The 16,773-nt window shown below is 47.8% G+C and overlaps 1 protein-coding gene across 4 annotated transcripts in view; it reads right to left on the reverse strand.

Annotated features, from left to right (window-relative positions):
* LOC126108680 (nostrin) overlaps positions 1-16,773 on the reverse strand; it is a 675,422-nt gene that overhangs the window by 48,872 nt on the left and 609,777 nt on the right. For all 4 annotated transcript variants that reach the window (XM_049913991.1, XM_049913992.1, XM_049913993.1 and 1 more), the window contains one exon: positions 10,723-10,947. In XM_049913991.1, coding sequence (XP_049769948.1) covers positions 10,723-10,947 — 225 coding nt within the window. The remainder of the gene's footprint in view (positions 1-10,722; positions 10,948-16,773) is intronic.

The following is a 16,773-nucleotide window of genomic DNA, read 5'->3' on the forward strand; positions in this document are numbered from 1 at the left end:
AGATAATAGAAAGTTATTAGATACCCCGAGAGAAAGAAATTACTTTCTATACACCATGTTCACCAGTCCAGTATATTTAGTAGACTTGTCATACACCCCGTAGAGAGTGTCTCAGATCAATGTCGGAAGGTAGGCAGAACTTACTAAACACGCTTTACATCCGAACCCTTACAGAAGCGGTACAGTGTACAGAACTCAGGAAACCCCTGTATATCATGATCTCAATGGCGACCTAAAGAACTGTAAAGTAGCCCTTTAGTTGCTGGGAACGTACCAGGCACACTGTATATCCTCTGCAGGACAGAAAAATGGTTCAAATGGCTCTGAGCACTATGGGACTTAACATCTGAGGTCATCAGTCCCCTAGAACTTAGAACTACTTAAACCTAACTAACCTAAGGACATCACACACATCCATGCCCGAGGCAGGATTCGAACCTGCGACCGTAGCGGTCACGCAGTTCCGGACTGCGCGCCTAGAACCGCTAGACCACCGCGGCCGGCTCTGCAGGACAGAACCCGGTTGGTGTACAGACATTACTATGCATCGTGCACATGTATACCATGATAGAAATGAATATGACATGCAGAAATCATCAGACACTCTCTGTATCATATCTCGGATAAAAACTAGGAGGTACACAGGACTAATTAAACTCACCCTTGAAGCATTTCAGTATCTATAAAGGATTTACTAAATACCCAGTAATACCGTATAGGTGCTGGAAATTGGGACGTCAATAGTACTTTCTAAACACACTATGAGGCCCACAGGACTTGTGAACCATCCTGTACCACCTGTTCCATCTGGAGGCAGCAACCATTTCAGTAAGCACTCAGAACTTATTAAACACCATCACGCCTGTGCTGGAAGTTGGGAGGTGGACACAACTAAGTAAACTATGATACGTGCACTACTTGTGTAACACCCTGTACCACCTGTTCTACCTGTAGGTTACAACCATTTCAGCATGTACAGAGAACTTGTCAAACACCTTGTATAGCCTGTCTGTGTTGGTTGTACGCAGGTGGACAGAACTGAGTAAACACGCTGTACACGGTGATGTTTGTTCCATGGTGCACAGACTGTAGCGACTGATCGATGAGAGGATAGAACACACAAAAAAAAAATCTGATGAATTTATGCTCGGAAGTGCGTGGTTTCCATGCGGGAGATCATTTATTCAATCATGCTTTCTTACAGAGACTGCAGTGTAATACGTGCAGTACCATGCAGTCACAGTTACAATACGTGTTGAAAATGGTTTCCGTGTGCCTCAACGCATGTTCTGTCTCACACGCTCACATCTGCCAGGCTGCATCCGAACAGTGTCAAAAGGTAGCATATCTGGAATGGGCTCTGGGCACACAATACTTTCGAGATGGCCCCATAGCCAGAAATCGCACGGGCTAAGATCCAGTGAACGAGCAACCCATGCAACTGGACCCCCTCGTCCGATCCATCGATCAGACACGATTGAGACGCTTCCGAACGGCGAAGTGTGCTGGAGCATCATCGTGTAGCAGCCACATAACCCTTCCAATCATTAGTGGCACTTCTTCCAGCAGGGGAGACAAAGACACCCGCAAGAAACGCCGTTAGTTCCGGCCTGTTAGGCGGCGTGGGAGGAAGACTGGTGCCAAAGTATTGTCTACATCTACTCTACATCTACATTTGTACTCCGCAAGCCACCCAACGGTGTGTGGCGGAGGGCACTTTACGTGCCACTGTCATTACCTCCCTTTCCTGTTCCAGTCGCGTACGGTTCGCGGGAAGAACGACTGTGAAAGCCTCTGTGCGCGCTCTAATCTCTCTAATTTTACATTCGTGATCTCCTCGGGAGGTATAAGTAGGGGGCAGCAATATATTCGATAACTCATCCAGAAACGCACCCTCTCGAAACCTGGCGAGCAAGCTACACCGCGTTGCAGAGCGCCTCTCTTGCAGAGTCTGCCACTTGAGTTTGTTAAACATCTCCGTAACGCTATCACGCTTACCAAATAACCCTGTGACGAAACGCGCCGCTCTTCTTTGGATCTTCTCTACCTCCTCCGTCAACCCGATCTGGTACGGATCCCACACTGATGAGCAATACTCAAGTATAGGTCGAACGAGTGTTTTGGAAGCCACCTCCTTTGTTGATGCACTACATTTTCTAAGGACTCTCCCAATGAATCTCAACCTGGTACCCGCCTTACCAACAATTAATTTTATAGGATCATTCCACTTCAAATCGTTCCGCACGCATACTCCCAGATATTTTACAGAAGTAACTGCAACCAGTGTTTGTTCCGCTATCATATAATCATACAATGAAGGATCCTTTTTTCTATGTATTCGCAGTACATTACATTTGTCTGTGTTACGGGTCAGTTGCCACTCCCTGCGCCAAGTGCCTATCCGCTGCATTTCTTCCGGCATTTCGCTACAGTTTTCTAATGCTGCAACTTCTCTGTATACTACAGCATCATCCGCGAAAAGCCGCATGGAACTTCCGACACTATCTACTAGGTCATTTATATATATTGTGAAAAGCAATGGTCCCATAGCACTCCCCTGTGGCACGCCAGAGGTTACTTTAACGTCTGTAGACGTCTCTCCATTGATAACAACATTGCAAAGATTGGATGCTGGGCTTCTTGTCATTGGGGCAGTGTGGGATTTGCAGGGGGGGGGGGGATGGGGGGGATTTCCCCCCTCTGCATCAGACCATCTCCTCCTCTGGCTTTAGTTTGTGCATCCCTACCTGGGATGTTTATTTCCCACGCAATGGAGTAAAACTTTACATATAATTTAAACTTGTGGAGCCGAACATTGAAAGTTTTTAATACAGTCTTACTATTAATACTATTAATGTGTTTGCTTATTAATTTTGAAAAAGTGTTATGTAGTAGTTAAGCATTTCAAAACATTTAGAACTAAATCATCATTCTCATGTTGTCATTGTTGCTTTCGTCTAAGGTGCGTCACCCGTTTACTTGCGAGCTTGCGAGGGAAGTAGTGTGGCAGTCATACCGCGGCAGTCGTACACCGCAGAGTTGGGTGAGCTGGGGGCTGAAAGTCCCACCCCGTGCCCTGACACAGGGTGGTGACCTTCCCGGTACCTGTGCCAACATTCACCGCTAGGCCACCTTTTGGCAACGGTATGGCGCGGACTAACGCGCCTGGGACGAAAGCACACATTACTAAATAACGCACCATCGTCTGCTTCTAGTTCCTGGGATACTATTTCGTGGACCGTCTTTAAATACTCTTCTCTTCCACCATCGTTTTCTTTTCCTTTGATTTTCATTTCCATTGTTAGCTGCACGTGCAAGTACCGAGTAGGCCGCCGCTGCGATACTTTATCATCCTTTATACTGCAAGCCCGACACATGTGTGGCACAAATTCTGTTGCTCTGGTATAAATTAACCTGCCGCATGCAACATACGCCGCAAGATGTTTCCCGTTGTAGCATGCTACAAGACGACGCACGCCACATTTCCGTAGCATGCCACAATGTTGCAAGACGTCGCCCCAGCGTGAACGAGGCTTTAGAGACGGGTCTGTATTGTATGGTGGATGTGACGTGTTGCGTACGAAACTAAAACCTGCAATCAGATCCAAACGTCGTGGAAAACTGTGAAGAGGTGTCGTCCTGCAGCAAGATAACGCTCGCACACATTCTGCCGAACGGACAGCCGACGCAATAAAGGAGTTGAGATTCGAGGTGCTGGAACATCCACCATACAGTACACACGTGGCTCCATGTGATTTTCACATGTTTGGACCCTTAACGGAAGATTTGAAAGTGATGAAGACGTCATTGCTGCGGTGCAAAATTGGTTACAGATGCAACCGAAAAACGTATTTTCTGATGAAATAAAAATAAACTCGTAAAACGTAGGGAAAACTGCATCGAAGTCCAGGGAGGTTACGTAGAAAAATAACGCATGTTTCAGTTTTCTATCATCAGAATAAGTGCAGCTTTTTACAGATGTGCCTTTACTTTTTGAATTCCCGTCGTATACCTGTATGTAGATGATTTCGTAACTAAGCTTTACCTATAATGTGCTTTTAAAGATGTAACAATGGATGGCTTTTCTGATAGTGCATACGCGTGAATAGTGAGTTTCGGCATTAACATCTATTTATAAATAACTGTTTAACCATGGGTAACGCCACGGTCCAAGCAAGTAACATATGTAATTATACAAACCCCCTAAGACATCCCCCCTCCCCCCTCCCCCCCACTGATAAAAGCATAAATCGCACACTGCATTGGGGATAGGTCTGCTTATACACTCCTGGAAATGGAAAAAAGAACACATTGATACCGGTGTGTCAGACCCACCATACTTGCTCCGGACACTGCGAGAGGGCTGTACAAGCAATGATCACACGCACGGCACAGCGGACACACCAGGAACCGCGGTGTTGGCCGTCGAATGGCGCTAGCTGCGCAGCATTTGTGCACCGCCGCCGTCAGTGTCAGCCAGTTTGCCGTGGCATACGGAGCTCCATCGCAGTCTTTAACACTGGTAGCATGCCGCGACAGCGTGGACGTGAACCGTATGTGCAGTTGACGGACTTTGGGCGAGGGCGTATAGTGGGCATGCGGGAGGCCGGGTGGACGTACCGCCGAATTGTTCAACACGTGGGGCGTGAGGTCTCCACAGTACATCGATGTTGTCGCCAGTGGTCGGCGGAAGGTGCACGTGCCCGTCGATCTGGGACCGGACCGCAGCGACGCACGGATGCACGCCAAGACCGTAGGATCCTACGCAGTGCCGTAGGGGACCGCACCGCCACTTCCCAGCAAATTAGGGACACTGTTGCTCCTGGGGTATCGGCGAGGACCATTCGCAACCGTCTCCATGAAGCTGGGCTACGGTCCCGCACACCGTTAGGCCGTCTTCCGCTCACGCCCCAACATCGTGCAGCCCGCCTCCATTGGTGTCGCGACAGGCGTGAATGGAGGGACGAATGGAGACGTGTCGTCTTCAGCGATGAGAGTCGCTTCTGCCTCGGTGCCAATGATGGTCGTATGCGTGTTTGGCGCCGTGCAGGTGAGCGCCACAATCAGGACTGCATACGACCGAGGCACACAGGGCCAACACCCGGCATCATGGTGTGGGGAGCGATCTCCTACACTGGCCGTACACCACTGGTGATCGTCGAGGGTACACTGAATAGTGCACGGTACATCCAAACCGTCATCGAACCCATCGTTCTACCATTCCTAGACCGGCAAGGGAACTTGCTGTTCCAACAGGACAATGCACGTCCGCATGTATCCCGTGCCACCCAACGTGCTCTAGAAGGTGTAAGTCAACTACCCTGGCCAGCAAGATCTCCGGATCTGTCCCCCATTGAGCATGTTTGGGACTGGATGAAGCGTCGTCTCACGCGGTCTGCACGTCCAGCACGAACGCTGGTCCAACTGAGGCGCCAGGTGGAAATGGCATGGCAAGCCGTTCCACAGGACTACATCCAGCATCTCTACGATCGTCTCCATGGGAGAATAGCAGCCTGCATTGCTGCGAAAGGTGGATATACACTGTACTAGTGCCGACATTGTGCATGCTCTGTTGCCTGTGTCTATGTGCCTGTGGTTCTGTCAGTGTGATCATGTGATGTATCTGACCCCAGGAATGTGTCAATAAAGTTTCCCCTTCCTGGGACAATGAATTCACGGTGTTCTTATTTCAATTTCCAGGAGTGTACAACGCCGCTGCCCGCCGCCCGCTGCCGTTTGCCTTTCCTGTGAGCAGCACCATGTCGGCAAGCTCTCGATTCGAATATGGAACCATTGTGTACAACACCGTATCACATCCACTAAAAAGGTGAGTCAGCAAGAGAAGTGAATCGGACACAACATTAGCAATGAGTATGGCAGGAGGGACCATGCATACTGAAACTGTGGCTGCATGGGACAGCGCGTACTGGACGGCAGTGTCTGTAACAATGTATGACTGTGTACATGGTCTCTAGCCCGTCCGGCTAGCCGCGCGGTCTAACGCGCTGCTTCCCGAGCGGGAAGGCGTGTCGGCCCCCGGCACGAATCTGCCCGGCGGGTTAGTGTCGAGGTCCGGTGTGCCGGCCAGCCTGTGGATGGTTTTTAGGCGGTTTTCCATTTCCCTCGGGGAATGCTGGCTGGTTCCCCTTATTCCGCCTCGGCTACACTGTGTCGGCGATTGCTGCGCAAACACTGTCTCCATGTATGCGTCCACCATAATTACTCTACCACGCAAACATTTGGGATACACTCGTCTGGTATGACGTTCCCGGCGGGGTCCACTGCGGGCTGAACCGCACAGTAACCCTGGGTTCGGTGTGGGGCGGCGGTGGGGTGGGTCGACTGCTGTGGGGTTATGAACCACTGAGGACTACAGCGGGACGAAGCCATTGTTTCTACGCCGCCAGTTTCATATACAATACAAACGGTCTGTAGCATGGAAACCATGCATCTCCGGACGTAAGTTCATTAGGCCTTTTTTGTTCCCTGTCCTCTCATCAATCAATCTTCATAATTCGTACAAGGTGGAAAAAATCACCCTGTATATCCGAACTACGAGGTAAACTGGACTTGTGAACCATTTGCACGGAGATAAATTTCAGCATATGGAGAGGACTTATTAAACACGTTGTATGGCCTGCCTGTGCTGGACTCCAGGAAGTGAGCTGAGCACCCTGTGCTTACTGTCCAGTACCTCTAGACCAGGGGTCTCCAAAGTACGACCCGCGGGCCGAAACCGACCTGCCTTAGCTGGCCGGACATCCCTGGTATCCTGCCCGCCAAATATTTGAGGTGGTGTCTACACTCCTGGAAATTGAAATAAGAACACCGTGAATTCATTGTCCCAGGAAGGGGAAACTTTATTGACACATTCCTGGGGTCAGATACATCACATGATCACACTGACAGAACCACAGGCACATAGACACAGGCAACAGAGCATGCACAATGTCGGCACTAGTACAGTGTATATCCACCTTTCGCAGCAATGCAGGCTGCTATTCTCCCATGGAGACGATCGTAGAGATGCTGGATGTAGTCCTGTGGAACGGCTTGCCATGCCATTTCCACCTGGCGCCTCAGTTGGACCAGCGTTCGTGCTGGACGTGCAGACCGCGTGAGACGACGCTTCATCCAGTCCCAAACATGCTCAATGGGGGACAGATCCGGAGATCTTGCTGGCCAGGGTAGTTGACTTACACCTTCTAGAGCACGTTGGGTGGCACGGGATACATGCGGACGTGCATTGTCCTGTTGGAACAGCAAGTTCCCTTGCCGGTCTAGGAATGGTAGAACGATGGGTTCGATGACGGTTTGGATGTACCGTGCACTATTCAGTGTCCCCTCGACGATCACCAGTGGTGTACGGCCAGTGTAGGAGATCGCTCCCCACACCGTGATGCCGGGTGTTGGCCCTGTGTGCCTCGGTCGTATGCAGTCCTGATTGTGGCGCTCACCTGCACGGCGCCAAACACGCATACGACCATCATTGGCACCGAGGCAGAAGCGACTCTCATCGCTGAAGACGACACGTCTCCATTCGTCCCTCCATTCACGCCTGTCGCGACACCACTGGAGGCGGGCTGCACGATGTTGGGGCGTGAGCGGAAGACGGCCAAACGGTGTGCGGGACCGTAGCCCAGCTTCATGGAGACGGTTGCGAATGGTCCTCGCCGATACCCCAGGAGCAACAGTGTCCCTAATTTGCTGGGAAGTGGCGGTGCGGTCCCCTACGGCACTGCGTAGGATCCTACGGTCTTGGCGTGCATCCGTGCGTCGCTGCGGTCCGATCCCAGGTCGACGGGCACGTGCACCTTCCGCCGACCACTGGCGACAACATCGATGTACTGTGGAGACCTCACGCCCCACGTGTTGAGCAATTCGGCGGTACGTCCACCCGGCCTCCCGCATGCCCACTATACGCCCTCGCTCAAAGTCCGTCAACTGCACATACGGTTCACTTCCACGCTGTCGCGGCATGCTACCAGTGTTAAAGACTGCGATGGAGCTCCGTATGCCACGGCAAACTGGCTGACACTGATGGCGGCGGTGCACAAATGCTGCGCAGCTAGCGCCATTCGACGGCCAACACCGCGGTTCCTGGTGTGTCCACTGTGCCGTGCGTGTGATCATTGCTTGTACAGCCCTCTCGCAGTGTCCGGAGCAAGTATGGGGGGTCTGACACACCGGTGTGTTCATTTTTCCATTTCCAGGAGTGTATAATGCCAACAACTGAGTTTCGAGGCCTATCGCGACCAATACACCGCGACATTGGCTCTACTACTCGCTACAAGACTACATAACTAATTGTTGCGCCGCTTGAAATAACAATGCGTTGACATACTGTACCTCTGTTACGTGTTGCAGTAATAGTTAGGGTGACCAGGCGTCCGGATTAATCCGGACATGTCCTCCTTTTTAGCTCTCTGTCCGGGGTCCGGGCGGATTTTTAGTGTCCGGCTTTTTCGCAAAGTTGAGCGTAATACAGTTAAATTTACAATTCGTCCCGTTCTATTGCTCTTTTCTTAAGTACTTTAACTGTTGGCACAGCCTTCGTGACAAACACGCACGAAGGCGGTGTTAGTAGGTGGCACCAGGATCGTCGATGTTATCGCTGATCGACCTATAAGCGAATGCAAATATCGATTATTTAGAATTTTCGTTTCGTATCTTCGCTTTGAATTGGCTAGGCTTCCTGTAGTGCACGTGTGATTTGTGAGTTACGTAAAATATTTGGCTATGCCTAAACGGAAGTGTACATTTTCTGATGTCCTTTCCTGCAAATATCCGGCTTTGAAGAAAGGGAGAAATGAATTTTAAGCGGAATGTGATATATGTGGACCTGGGACATACGCCTCAGCGGCCAATAGAGGTAAGAAATAACTCGACAGATTAACTGTCGTGGTTTTATTTCATCGTTTCATAGTCATTCAATTTATTTGTATTCGGAAGGTTAAAGTGCAGTTTACATGTCGTCAGCTGCTACTTGAATTGTAGACGTTGGTAGCGGTGCGTCGAATGAAGTAAGGTGAATGGTCTTACGTTTTTCGCTTTGTAAACAATTCCGTGTTGTTGGAATAACAGAACAATTGACGCCACACTGTCGCCACAATCAATGTTTTTAATTTTTTTATCTATATTGGTCAGTTAACCACAACCTGACCATCAGTAACAATCAACTACTAGTTTTACCGATGATTCCCTGGCAGTCACGTGACTTGTCCAAAGCTGACGGGTGGTATCTTCGTCTGCAGTTCACCCGTTTGATGTGTCCTTTTTTCTTCCTTTTTGAAGCTGTTTGTCCTCCTTTTTAAACAATAGCATCTGGTCACCCTAGTAATAGTGTTGCTAACAATGATTTTGAGATTTCGTTAACTTTGCAAGGCGCTTTCGTGAAGAATGTGCAGTGACATAGTTTTTTTGTCGGTGATATTCGCCAGAATGAAATACGCCAGAATTTCGGTCAGGTACGCCCACCAATCAAAATTATGTAATTAAATAAAAATCGTAGTTCGTTTCAGTGCTAGGTATTCGCTCAACCTTAGATTTTTGCGATTTCGTCTTTCTTTTAGCCTTACATTACGGTGACCGTGGAGTGCTAGGGTGCTTTAATCCCACTAGGTAGATCTGAAAAAAGTAGCGGTAAGCTATACGGAGAGACGGGTCATATACAATATGTAGAACAACCAAGAGGGAATAATAAGAGTCGACGATCAAGAACGAAGTGCTCGTATTAAGAAGGGTGTAAGACAAGGCTGTAGCCTTTCGCCCCTAAACTTCAATCTGTACATCGAGGAAGCAATGATGGAAATAAAAGAAAGGTTCAGGAGTGGAATTAAAATACGAGGTGAAAGGATATCAATGATACGATTCGCTGATGACATTGCTATCCTGAGTGAAAGTGAAGAAGAATTAAATGATCCGCTGAACGGAATGAACAGTCTAATGAGTACACAGTACGGTTTGAGAGTAAATCGGAGAAAGACGAAGGTAATGAGAAGTAGTAGAAATGAGAACAGCGAGAAACTTAACATCAGGATTGATGGTCAAGAAGTCAATGAAGTTAAGGAATTCTGCTACCTAGGCAGTAAAATAACCAATGACGGACGGAGCAAGGAGGACATCAAAAGCAGATTCGCTATGGCAAAAAAGGCATTTCTGGCCAACAGAAGTCTACTAATATCAAATACCGGCCTTAATTTGAGGAAGAAATTTCTGAGGATGTAGGTCTGGAGTACAGCATTGTATGGTAGTGAAACATGGACTGTGGCAAAACCGGAACAGAAGAGAATCGAAGCATTTGAGATGTGGTGCTATAGACGAATGTTGAAAATTAGGTGGACTGATAAGGTAAGGAATGAGGAGGTTGTACGCAGAATCTGAGAGGAAAGGAATATGTGGAAAACACTGATAAGGAGAAGGGACAGGATGATAGGACATCTGCTAAGACATGAGGGAATGACTTGCACGGTACTAGAGGGAGCTGTAGAGGGCAAAAACTGTAGAGGAAGACAGAGATTGGAATAGGTCAAGCAAATAACTGAGGACGTAGGTTGCAAGTGCTACCCTGAGATGAAGAGGATGGCACAGGAGAGGAATTCGTGGCGGCCGCATCAAACCAGTCAGTAGACTGATGGCAAAAAAAAAAAGGTAGTCTAGACGACTTTTGAACCACCCTGTAGTAGCCTTTAGGCGTGCCGGCGGCAGGTGGTGGTGACTTACCTGGAGCAGCCGGGGCGCCAGCTGGTCCAGCAGGGCGAGGTGCCTGGAGGCGAGCCCGGCGGCGGCCTCCAGCCGGTCCTGGTCCAGCGCCCGGAGGCAGCGCCCGCCCCTGCTCACCGCCGCCTCCCACTCCAGGCGCGACCGCTCGGCGCGCACGCAGCACCCCCAGTACTCCACGTCGGCGCGCTTCACGCACTCCTCGGCCTTGCGCCGCTTCTGCTGCAGCTGCCGGCACACAACGTACGTAAGAAACCTCACCTGGAAGGTGCACCGATACATTGTTCTCCATAGGGTCTTTCCCCAAAAATGTAACAGGACATAGAGAATGCTCCAATAAACAATGTGAGGTAGGAAAGCTAGGTGGAAAAAATGACCCTGTGTATCCGAACTACGAGGTAAACTGGACTTGTGAACCATCCTGTACCATATGTTCCATTTGCACGGAGATAAATTTCAGCATATGCAGAGGACTTATTAAACACGTTGTATGCCTGCCTGTGCTGGACTCCAGGAAGTGAGCTGAGCACCCTGTGCTTACTGTCCAGTACCTCTAGACCAGGGGTCTCCAAAGTACGACCCGCGGGCCGAAACCGACCTGCCTTAGCTGGCCGGACATCCCTGGTACCGGCCGGCCAAATATTTGAGGTGGTGCCTATACTGCCAATAACTGTTTCGAGGCCTATCGCGACCAATACACCGCGACATTGGCTCTGCTACTCGCTACAAGACTACATAACTAAACTTATTGTTGCGCCGCTTTAAATAACAATGCGTTGACATACTGTACCTCTGTTACGTCTTACAGTAATAGTTAGGGTGACCAGACGTCCGGATTAATCCAGACATGTCCTCCTTAACGAAATATGGATGTAAACTTTTCTACCGCTCTGTCTAGCGTTACTGCTTTCCAGCCTGTTTACAACTAACATGCCTACAAGTTTACATGCACTGTGCTCTTTATTTCCTGCAAGGAACCAAGGAAGATTAACCCGATTACCAGGAAGTCATGATGCAGGTGTTGTTTACTTTACTTGTCCAGAAGCAGGGGCGTGAAAGGGAAGCAGTGGTTGGGAAGGGAGTGAGACAGGGTTGTAGCCTATCCCCGATGTTATTCAATCTGTATACTGAGCAAGCACTACAGGAAACAAAAGAAAAATTCGGAGTAGGAATTAAATTCCATTGAGTAGAAATAAAAACTTTGAGGTTCAAAAATGGTTCAAATGGCTCTGAGCACTATAAGACTTAACTACTAAGGTCATCAGTCGCCTAGAACTTAGAACTAATTAAACCTAACTAACCTAAGGACATCACACACATCCATGCCCGAGGTAGGATTCGAACCTGCGACCGTAGCGGTCACGCGGTTCCAGACTGAAGCGCCTAGAACCGCACGGCCTCACCGGCCGGCTCTGAGGTTCGCCGATGACATTGTAATTCTGTCAGAGACAGCAAAGGACCTGGAAGAGCAGTGATTTTATTCCTAGTACCTCCTCAAGCTGGATTCTCCGAGCCCAGGTTCCCTACCTTAAGTTGTCCACTGGAGCATCCTCTTTCTTTCTTTCGCTCGTGCCATGTCTCGCGGTTTCGCAGGGTCGGCACGGTTAGGAACGGATTTGGCAAGGTTACTTATAAGGGGAGGCTGGATGACCTTCCTGCTGCCACCCGAACCCCCCCCCCCCCCCCCCCCCCGGGACGGAATCAGTGTACCCCAACTGTCTGCGTCTAGTGTAAATCGTGAAATAGTGCGAACGTGTTCAGATGTCTGCGAGTCGTGTAACTGAGGCGGAACGTGGGGACCAGCCCAATATTCACCTAGCGGGATGTGTAAAACAGCCTAAAAACCACATCCAGGCTGGCCGACGTCGGTAATCCGCTGGGCGGATTCGATCCGGTGCCGGCACGCCTACCCGAGTCCAGGAAGCAGCGCATTAGCGCTCTCGGCTAACCTGGCGAGTTTTCAATGGAGTATCCTCTATGTCCTGTTAAACATTTGCACGCTCTTACGGAAACACCCTGTATATAGCAAACACTTGAATTTCAAAAGAAATCGCATCGATATTTGTTGTTGTTGATGTTGTTGCTGTGGTCTTGAGTCCGAAGACTGGTTTCATACAACTTTCCACTCTAGTGTATCCTGTGCAAGCCTCTTTATCTCTACATAACTAGTGGAACCTACATCAATCTGAACCTCTTTACTGTATCCGTACCTTGGTCTTCCTCTAATCCTTCTTTTATTCAATTTTGCAATAAATTCCTTTCCTCTCCAATATGATTCAGTACCTCTCCATTATTTATGCAATCTATCCACCTAGTTCTCAACATTGTTCTGTAGCATCAGACTTCAAAAGTTCCTACTCCCTTCTTATCTGAACACCAGACAAATTCTTTCACAAAAGATATCCTAACACTTAAAATTATATTCGATGTTCACAAATTCCCTTTTTAAAGAAACATTTTCTCTGTTATAGCCAGTCACCACTTCATATCCCCTCTACTTTCATCAGTTATTTTGCTGCCCAAATAGCAAAATTCATCTACTAGTTTTACTGTTTCGTTTTCTAATGTAATTAACTCACCAATCATGTGTTTAATTCAACTCCATTCTCTTACCCTACTTTTGCTTTTGTTGATGTTCATCTTATAATCTCTTTTCAGGACACTATCCATTTTGTTGACCTGCTCTTCCAAGTCCTTTGCTGGTTCCGGAAGAATTAAAATGCTACCGGTATTTCTCAAAGTTTGTATTTCTGCTCCCTCCCTGACATAGAATTCCTTCTTCATATTTTTATTTGATTTCCTTTACTGCTGCCTTGGTATTTATACATCGGAAATAGACATCCGATATTTCACTGATACTGACCCATTTCCCCCATATTTGGGACTTCAAAACTATATTTTCTATATACTTGAAAAATGCTACAATCACCACACCATTGGCAAAAGATTCCAGATTAGTTGCCCGTCCGGACCTCTCGGAGTGGGCTGCTAATGGGGAGGTAGCCAAGACGAAAAGACTGAATGACCAAAAACCAGCATCTACTTGTATCAAGAAATATTCAAGCCTTAGTTGACCGCCTGAGCTTTCAGTTTCTTCCTCAAGAATATCTCGCTGGAGCCTTCCATTCTCCGCTACTAATAACCTGACTGTGTTACTGGTTTCATATCTACAGACCTGGAAATGTTCTAACAAACCTCAAACCAACCAGAGCAGAAGCAAATCATCACTTCTGTGAGACAGAGCATGAAATGTCATACGTGTGAATGTGTTAAAGAAGCTCCAAAATCTGAAAATGGAAATGCAAAGGCTCAGTACAGACACAGTAGGGGTCTGCGAAGTCAAATGGAAAGAAGACAGGAATCTGACGTCAGCAGAAAATGGAATGCTGCAACCGGGATTTGTCATGAATAGGAAGATGGGCCAACAGTTCAGTAATAGTGTTGTACTGATCAAAAACCAAAGCAAACCAACACCACCAACAACATTTCTGCTATACGTTCCGGTATCACAAGCAGAATGGAAATGCCGTGTGGCTAGGGCCCCCCATGGTGTAGACCGTTCGCCTGGAGCAAGTCTTTCGAGTTGACGCCACTTCGGCGACTTGGGTGTCAATGGGGATGAAATGACGATGATAAGGACAGCACAACACCCAGTCCCCGAGCGGAGAAAATCTCCGACACAGCCGGGAATCGAACCCGGGCCGTTAGGTACGACATTCCGGCGCTCTGACCACTCAGCTACCAGGAGCGGACTCAAGCAGAATGAAGACATACAGAAAATATACGACATTAAACAAAGGGACATTAACCAAAGGGAGGTGAAACTCTTAACAATCATGGGTGACTGGAAGGAATAGAAGACAAGAGTTACAGGAGAATACGTACTCGGTGCCAGGAATGTGAGAGGAGAGAGAAAGACTGTTCTGCAATAAATTTCAGCTAGTAACAGTGTATACACTGTCCAAAACTCACAAGCGAAGGAGGCTGCAAAGGGCCTGGAGATACGGGAAGATTCCAGCTGGATTACGTCATGGTCAGGCAGAAATTCTGAAATCAGGTACGGGACTGCAACGCGTACCCAGGTAGACTCAGACCTCAGTTTAGCAATAATAAGGAGATTACATTGAAGGCCTCTATGAGTGGGACGATTTGTCTGATGTAATAGAAGAAGAAACAGGTTCAAATGGCTCTGAGCACTATGGGACTTAACATCTGAGGTCATCAGTCCCCTAGAACTTAGAACTACTTAAACCTAAGTAACCTAAGGACATCACAGACATCCATGCCCGAGGCAGGATTCGAAACTGCGACCGCAGCGGTCGCGCGATGCCAGACTGAAGCGCCGAGAACCACTCGGCCACAACAGCCGGCGAAGAAACAGGATTCGAATTAGAACAGATAGGGGATCCATTATTAGAATCGGAATTTAAAAGAGCTTTGAAGGTCTTAAGATCAAAGAAGGCAGAAGTACTAGATAACATTCCATCAGAATATCTAAAATCATTGGGGGGAAGAGGCAACAAAACTACTGTTCACGTTGGTGTGTAGAATGTATGACTCTGGCGACGTACCATCTGACTTTCGGAAAAATATCATCCAAAAAATTTAAAAGACTGCAAAAGCTGACATGGGCGAGAATTATTGCACAGTCAGCTTAACAGCTCGTGTGTCCAAGTTGCTGACAAGTGTAATATACAGAAAAATGGAAAAGAAAATTGAGGATGTCTTAGATGACAATCAGTTTGGCTCTAGGAAAGGTAAAGCCATCAGAGAGACAATTCTGACATTGCGGTTGGTAACAGAAGCAAGACAGAAGACAAATCGAGATACGTTTATAGCATTCGTCGATCTGCGTTCGACAATGTAAATTGGTACAAGATGTTCGAAATTCTGAGGAAAATTGGGAGAAACGGGTGCTATACAATATGTACATTATCGGCTCTAGGTACATACAAAACTATCTTTACGTACTGATTTATTATTGGATATTCTGTACACCAACAAGCTAGCTGCCTGCTCAAGCTCCTTAGAGCAAGAATTGAAAGGAAAACGATGCACGTTCAAGCTTGATGATAACGACTTTGCAAACAATGGTAACTGCATATAAGTGGCACAATAAAAGATGGTCCGTCGTTCGGTTTCGTCACATATTGGATTTGTCCGGAACACTTCAGGCCGACTTACCTGTTTTCTTTTTGTTTTTTTTTTCTGCAAACACCAGCGAACTAGAAGTTGGGTCAAAATTTCGAGATGAAGTTAAACATTGCAGTTTCTGTTAGTAGCACCAAGCGTCGATTACGTCAGCATTTCCCCTCACACGTCTCCACTCACCGCAAACACGAATCTTGTCATTTAGATTTTTGTTCATCATTTTCAGCAACTTTTTTATTTTTTTAAAGACTGCCGATGTGAAGAAATAGTACACTGGCTGCGTTACAAATTGTTTTTTAGCGCAGCTAGTGTGCTGTTTCTTCACATCGGAAGTTCAACACAGACAACCCCCCCCCCCCACTCTCACCCCCCATCCCCAATGCGATCGGACTACCTCTTATGTGCCATATATTTATATACTTGCTTCACATGGTCAAAGGGAAAGATTGGCCGTGGGCCGTGATGAAAGCTCAAAAAGTAGTAAAACCGTTTCACACTGTAAAAGTAAAATTGCGTTCTACTACAATTTCAAAAGAACTGCAAATATTTACTGAAAATTGTGAAAAATTATGATAAAAATATCGGCACTAGGTATTGCCATTTTAACATCGATACATCGGACGAAAAATATCGATATATCGATATTTTCCAACAGCAGCAGTTCTAACCTGACGCTCCCGCTCCTGTTTCTTATGCAACGCGCCGAACAGAGTCGTTCGGCGGGTTGCGGTCACAAGGCGCCCCGCTTTGCGAAACTATACGAGCGCGGTCAGGTGGGGCAGTGTTTTGCTTCTCACGGTGGGCTCAAGGGCGTTTGGGCAAGGCCGCCATTCCGTAACAGCTACGCCAGCGCTGCGTGCCTTCGCCTGTACCATATCAATTACTTTCTCCAGTACCGGAGAG

The sequence above is a fragment of the Schistocerca cancellata genome, chromosome 11 (genome assembly GCF_023864275.1).
Source record: "Schistocerca cancellata isolate TAMUIC-IGC-003103 chromosome 11, iqSchCanc2.1, whole genome shotgun sequence".
NCBI lineage: Eukaryota > Metazoa > Arthropoda > Insecta > Orthoptera > Acrididae > Schistocerca > Schistocerca cancellata.